The sequence below is a fragment of the Nematolebias whitei genome, chromosome 4, assembly GCF_014905685.2.
Source record: "Nematolebias whitei isolate Nwh7 chromosome 4, NemWhi1, whole genome shotgun sequence".
In the NCBI taxonomy this organism is placed as follows: domain Eukaryota; kingdom Metazoa; phylum Chordata; class Actinopteri; order Cyprinodontiformes; family Rivulidae; genus Nematolebias; species Nematolebias whitei.
Window position 1 is genome coordinate 4,483,913 of NC_056501.1, and position 7,499 is coordinate 4,491,411.

Below are 7,499 nucleotides of genomic sequence, written 5' to 3' on the forward strand. Positions count from 1 at the left end.
CCCAGGACCTGATTTAACTTAAACCTTCAGACTTCTTGTCATTTTGAGCCCGTGCTCTGTTAGTTATTAGCAGCAGATCTGCTCACAACCCCCTGCTGGCCTCTGCCACAAAGAGGCACTAATAAATGTGCGGGAGCTCCTGGTGAGCGGTAACTTAAGACACGTCGGTGGCGTTGGGTGAATGCAGGCTCTCTGTCTGCCCCCTCTGCCTCCACCTTCTCATCCTTCTCCCAGCAGCCTGTGTGGGCTCTCTTTGTCCGCTGGGAGCCCACTTCACATCGAGAGGCTCCTACTTGTCAACTTCTTAAGTCAATAGTGAACAGAAGACTCCATTCAAAGCCAGACTCCTGACAAGAAATTCCTGAAAAGTGCTCAGCTCTAGTTGGTCTGATAATAACGTGCTCCTCCCTTTACGCCACACTAAACCTTGAGATCTAAATGTGAATATTCTCATTTGCTCTTTTTTCCAGAAGAAAGAAAAATGGATCCTGTTGAGGACCACATCAAAATACATGTTTTTTTGAGGAGAGAAAGTCGTGGGTTTCCTTCATACCGGTTGCTCATTACGTGGCATTTTAATGTAAATGACAGAAGATTATGGAAATTTAACCAACAGAAGAGCAATCAGCTCTGAAGTGACCTCAGGTACAGAAGAAATGGCCTCTAATATGGGTGAACTAAAAACTACATTTTTTTTTGTGCACAGAATGATTTTCATCTTTATACAAAATTTTGTGGCTAACAAAATTACATTTTCTCTAAAGCTGAAGACATTTAAAATGTTAAACTGGTATTCTAAAGCAGGGGTGTCCAGCTTTTTCATCAAGGAGCTCCTTTTAAAATGACCAAGTCAACGTGATCTACCTGCTATAAGGCCCTGTTTACACGAGAACAACATCTGGAAACATTAGTGTTTTTTCAATGTTTATAAACAAACAATGAGTGGGTTTACACGGAAACGTTGTGGTTTCCATATCAGTCAGGTTGCCAGATAAGAAATATTGAACTATCATATTGTGGCTTTACAATGATACTATTTTGACCTAAACTGTCACATGTGCTGAGTAAAGATATTCTTTGATGAGGTGTTTGTTGAACATGTGTAAATAAAACATTTAAAATTAAAATGTATCTGGCAACCCTGATGCAGAGCTCAGCTGAATTCTTCGTGCATGCAGCGTCTGCATGAGTTAGTCCAAACTGATGAAGACACCAAGGTCTCTTTGGAGCCTGGATTTTATTAGTTTTGCTCCAACATGCTGAAAAAGGCTGAGCAGCACAAAAACACTCTGCTCTCGTTTAGAGGTTTGAGACCTCTCTCTGCTGCGGGAGGCTTACCTTGCTGTTCCATGTTTCAGCTGAGGGTCGGGGATGAAAGTAAGGCTTGGGCATCAGCAAAGGCACGGGTTTGGGTGACAGGACCCGGGTGGACGGAGGCTCAGAGGAATGAGAGCGAACCTGAGGCCGGTGGTGCGATGACGAGTCTCTGGGAAACTCTTCGATCTGTGCCTCTAATGTGGACGTGAACTTTGGAGTGGGGGCAGACTGCTGGCGCAGATACTTCAAGGGCCCGTTGGGGTCCACGTCGAAGGGGTCTGGAGTGGTGGGGGAGGACGACAGGGACAGGGGGAAGGAGGGGTCGGCAGATATACTGCGGTCAAGGAGCTTGGGCAGCTGCAGGCGCTCCAGGATTGACTCACTGATGGAGAAACGCTGAGCGTAACGCTGGAGGATGGCAGACGCCTCCTCTGGAGTCCTGGCCCTCCTGTACGCCTGCCGCAGCTCCTCCTCACGGCGCTCCCTGGTAAAAAGGGGACGACAGAGAGTCTGATGTCATTTGTTGACTTTTTTTATCCAGACACTCAGGAAATATGCAAACTAAATAAGATATTCAGTTTTCTAAAACTTAAAAAAACTAAAAAGCACAAAGAAAATGTTGCATTTAATGTAAATTTATATAAAAATGACTACGTAGAATCAAACCTAAAATAATTTACTGTATTTTTTTTATATACGTTTTTATAACATTGCTCATAAAGATCTGCTCTTCCTCTCCGGTCTCCGTTTACAAGAACCACAATAAAAACTGCTTCTTTGAAAACAACTTGTTTTTCTCATTATTCGAGTCCTGAACTGCAGCGGAGACTTTTTGGTTAACATTTAATGAAACGTGCGCTCGTCAGTGCTGCACGTCACCTACTTGTCCTCCACGATCTCTCTGTACGTCTTGATGCTTCGTCTCCTCTGAGAGGTACAGACGTCTCCTGATATTAGATGCTCCATCAACTTCCTCTCCTCCTCCTTTTTAATCAGATCCTGAGAGACGCTCCTCCTGCGGCTCTTCCATCGGGCCAGGTCCTAACAGCAGAAACAGAAAAGCTTCCAGGTGAGGCTTTGCTCTGCAGCTGTGAAATCTGCAGAACTGATGTGGTTTAAAAAAAAAAAAGATTTCAGCTGTTAGCATCAAACAGTGTTTGTACAACAACCTGCAGGCAAAATGCTAACAGGAGGTGAAGAAACCAAGCTCACTTCCTGCCAGTGATTGTCCTCCTCTTTTATTCTGTTGTACTGGTTGTGCATGAACTCGTGACGCACATGACTGTGTGGCTGCAAGATGGCCTCGTCTTCATCACGCATGTCAATCATACTCATACTCCTAAAATATAAAACAAGATGGAGAATATGCATCATGACCCGTTATAACTTGCCCACATTATATATATATTTTAGCACACTCATAAAATATAAAACAAATGCTATCTTGCAAATCCTCCACCATTTATAGTCACATTCAACTAATACATTTAAAAAGAAAACAAAGAATTATTCACTACACATATACCAAAATATTAAGGTTTGTCTGTAAAAATAATTTTCAGCATCGTTCCGTTTGAATATATAATCTGCAACAACCTGTGTAGTTTTGATTCGGTGTGAACTCTGTGCTTTGTATTTTATTTTATTACTTTTCACTCAGGATGTTTACAGCCTTCAATAAACAGCAACTTTCTTTCATGGATGCGCGCCGCCGTCTAAACTCTGCCTCACAGAGCTTCAAGTCTGAAGTTGTTTCAAGTTTTCTATAGGAGCTGTCGCATCGACCCGAAGCGGAACAAACGACCATCTGCAGCTTGCAGCAGCACAGACGATGAGCTAAATCATTTATTTCAACAAACAACTGCCTTTGGGAGGCATGGCCTGGAAAACAAATCATTAGTTAAAGGAAATAAATGCTGGTTGCCCTAAAACAACATCTAGTTTTAATCTGAATATAAAGGAATCTGAACAAGAACAGTTTTAATATAATGGTCTGAATGTTTATGAAGCATGCACTTTATGTGATCTATTTTTCTTCCGTACTTTGATCAGCACAAATCTCATCCGGCAGTTTTCAGCTATTTCAACAAATCATAAATCAAAACGTTCAGCTCTTTCAGGACAATCCTGCTATGACCTTTGGTTTCAACTTTAGCTTTTGTGAAATATTTAGCCTTTTCTGCCATTTTTTTTTCACAGAAAATGAATTGAGCTCATTTTACATCCTTCAAATCTTTAGAGCTGTTTACAACCTTTTACTGCTCCTTTCACAATTTGTTCTGTTTCAGCTTCTTTCAGCTTCCTTCTGCAAATTTAAACTTTTTTGCAGCTACTTTTAGCTAATTTCAGTTGTTTTTTTCAGCTGTTTGTGCTCCTTTCAGATTATTTCTGTTAAACTACAGCATCTTTTGTGCTTCTATTAACTTCTTTCTGCTAATTTCAGCTTGTTAAGCTCCTTTCAGATTATTTATGCAAGTTTCAGCTTTTTCTGCTATTTCAGCTACTATTTAGCAGTTTGTCAATTTTAGCTTTTTCAGCCAATTCCTCAGTTTTTGCACTCTGTTCAACTATTTTCAGCCTCATTCTGCAAAAATGTGCTCTCTCCACTCCCATCTGTTTAAACTTTCTTATATTTTAACTATTTTTCAGCTGCTTGTTTTTGTTAATTTCATCTTTTTTCAGATAAGTTTCACTTTTGTTCTCATTTCTGCTTCTTTCAGTCTAATTGTGCAAACGTTCTTTCTGCTTTCTTCTGCTTATTTAAGCTTGTTCTTCAGCTCCTTTTTTAGCTGTTTTCAGATAAATTCAAGTTTTTCATGGCAATTTTTGGTACTTTAAACCTAATTAACTTGTTTATGGTAATTTCAGCTTGTTATGCTCCTATCAGCTTTTATTTTTTCTATTTCAGCTGTTTTTAAGATAATTTTAGCCTTTTCAGAGAACTCTACATTTTTAGCCCATTTTAGCTGTTTCTGCTTCCTTCTGGTAGTTTAAGCTTTTTCAGCCTTTTTAGCTACTTTTCGCCTATTTCAGCTTTTTTAGCTAATTTTCTATTTTTTGTGCTAATTTCTGTTCATTTAAACCTAATTCAGTAAAAAGTGTTCTTTCTATTTTCTTCTGCAAATTAAGGCTTGTTCTTTCATTTCAGCTACAATTCATGTTTTTAAGATACTTTTAGCCGTTTTTCAGCAAGTTCTTCAGCAATACACATTCGCACTGCATTGCCCAGGAAATGCATTTTCTCTAGTTTAATCTACTTTAGCACAACATGAATGATTAAAGTTTTTTTATTCAGTTATAAAACTTAATGAGAAAAAAAACAAACGGATACATTTCTGTAAATAATTAGTTTCCAACACTGCCTGGAGTTCATGTGTGAACATAGTTAAAAACCTGACGTCTGAACTGTTTGAACATAAAAAGAAACTGATTTAATGTATCTTTCTCTTCTGTACCCCCCCTTCTGTCAACAAACAGGTGAAATGACCCCCTGGCACGATTCTGTCTGTAGAAACGGACTTACTGTGGATCATTCGACACACAATCTGTGTGGCTGCAAACACAGAACACACAGAGACATCATACAACACACACAGACACGATGAACACAACGTGTTGAAGGGAAAACGTGACGACTCGTGCAAATATCTAAACACAGACGAGGCATGTTCAAGTGTTGGAATATGAGATGTCTGCACAGATGTCCTCATGTGAGCAAAGACAGACTCCAAAGAAGACACAAGGGGGCAGTCTCATCTAAAGCACAGCCTGAAAATTGTTTCCTGCAGCTTTGCAAACCAAAACACAACCAGCACACAGGAAGGTGCATTCAGCAGCAATCTTAGAATGAAACTCATAACAGACGATCATTTTTAAAGCACATGCATCTTTTATTAGCATAAAGTGATCAAAGATGTAGTTCCTTTTCTGCCTGTGGCCACTTGTCTTCAACCAAAAAGGTTTTCACACAAAATTACTTTGAAGGAGCTGCCTCTGTAAAGTTGGACAAGTGTCGTCGTGCCCACATGGGGAAAAATATGGATGGATGCAGAGGATACTCTCAAAAAGTAAAATCACATGGACTGTCATCTGCGACAGCTGTACGGAGGAGGATTAGGGCCACGGTGCAAATATATATATATATATATATATATATATATATTTCCTTAATTCTGAGAAAAAAAAATCAGAATTCTGAGATTACAGTCCAAATTCTGGGATTAAAGTCACAATTTTGAGGGGGGGGGGGATCAGAAATCTGAGATTAAACTCAGAATTCTGTGATTAAAGTCAGAGATCTGAGGAAAAAAAGTCAGAACTATGAGAAAAAAGTCAGAAATCTGAGAAAAAGGTCAGAATCCTTCTATGTAATTCTGACTTTTTTTCTCAGAATTCTGTTTTTTTCTGAATTTAGGGAAAATAAATTATTGCACCGTGGGCCTAATCCTCTTCTGTACAGCTGTTAGGTTACAGTACATTTAACAAATATATTTTTTCCTATTTAGTTCTAGTTGCACTAAAATCTGACTGGAACATGCATTAAAGCCAACATTTAAAAAATCATCCCATTAGACCGGTAAAGTAGATGTGGGTGAAACAACTGGGTCAAATTCTAACATGCACTGATTCAGTCTCCTGAAGAAGCCAAAGGCAGCATTCTGTGGATTTTGTAAATAAAAAGCAAGAGAACAGGAACATATCATGTTCAGGTTTGGCATGCATTCTGTGCACAATATGAGTAAACTTAAGACAGAATTTATAATCTGTGCTCGTGAATAAAAAGTCATGCAAATATTCATCATCTGTCCAGAAGCGGTGCACACTCAGGTCTATGTCACATGCTGACAGAGTGATCAGGGACCATCACGCAGAAAGATCTCTGACTCTAAAGGCAAACCAAGCGTTTAAAGCTTAAAGTGTTGAATGTGATAAAAGCTGATGAAGTTGCAGGACTGAAGCTCACGTTGCTGGAAGACTGCAGTCCAAACAAGGTTTCTCCTCCTCCGGGTCATCTCCTTCATGCAGAGCCTTTCTGTGCCGGCCTGCTTCGGTTGTTGCCTTGGTCGAGGGCACAGGAAGGAAGTCTGATGGACTCTGAGTGGCTTTGGGTGAGGTCAGCATTTGACAGGGCTTTTTATCATCTCCATCTGCACCTGCGCCTCCTGGATCCTTCTGGTTTGTGGCGGCTGAATGTCTCCCAGCTGTGTCAACAGTGTTCGGTGACGGAGCCGACGAGTACCGGAGGAGTTCTTCGGAGCACGAGCGAGCTGGAGTGCTGCAGAAAGCAAAGCAAACTGAAGCGTTTTGCCGCTCGGTATCTTCCTATATAATCAGAGAGCATTCCTCTGGCAGATCCTGCACGTGGAGCCTTTTGGAGACATAAATCCAACGAGGCACTGCGTGCGGTCAGATCTCTTTAGAGCAGCCTGGACGTGAAAACAACTGGGAGTCACAAAGTCAAACCAGAATTCACTTCAACACTTTGTTGTGGTGTCACCATGTGATGAACTGTTAGTTTGTGGGAGGATTGTTATTTTAGTGCAAACTCCCAGAATGCTCCGCTGGGAGAGGGAAACTGGTGAGGTGCTGGCAGAGAGACATCAGTCACAATGTGCTCAGGGTCAGAGATGGAGGAAGGCCTCACTTCCTTACATCCTGAGGGAGAGCCACGTGTTTGTGCTGTTTTTAACTGCGTCTGGATGCGTGCGACATACAGGACCGTGTGTGTGTGTGTGTATTTCTATGTGTGTGAGAGGTCTGCTTCTGGACTTTAAAGGTTGTTTGAAAAACATCAAGAGAGATGCAATGTCTTATTCAAACTTTCCTTTTGTTTTATATGGGGATTATTTAAATCACGTGATCAGTTCTGTTTTATAAAGGAGCTGAATAATACGTAAATAAGAATGTTTACAAAAATGTTTACTAAACAATTCAAGATATTTTTCTTTAAGTCAAAAAACTGTTACACAGTTTAGGCCAATGCAAACGTTTATTTCTTCACGTGACTGATGGAAGCATTTCCTACAGTTTCATTTATGTCGTGTTGTTCTTGGTGTACATTGTCAATAAAGATCCATCCATCCATTCATCCATCTCTCCATCCATCCATCCATCCATTCATTCATCTGTTTGTCCATCCATTCATCTTTCCATCCATCCATCTCTCCATCCATCTCTCCATC

General features: G+C 40.4%; 1 protein-coding gene across 2 annotated transcripts in view; it reads right to left on the reverse strand.

Annotated features, from left to right (window-relative positions):
- LOC119408356 (LIM and calponin homology domains-containing protein 1) overlaps window positions 1-7,499 on the reverse strand; it is a 99,436-nt gene that overhangs the window by 18,464 nt on the left and 73,473 nt on the right. For both annotated transcript variants that reach the window (XM_037675157.1, XM_037675156.1), the window contains exons 9-11: window positions 2,530-2,656; window positions 2,201-2,358; window positions 1,339-1,801 (exon numbers count right to left, since the gene is read on the reverse strand). In XM_037675157.1, the coding sequence (XP_037531085.1) occupies window positions 1,339-1,801; window positions 2,201-2,358; window positions 2,530-2,656 (748 nt within the window). The remainder of the gene's footprint in view (window positions 1-1,338; window positions 1,802-2,200; window positions 2,359-2,529; window positions 2,657-7,499) is intronic.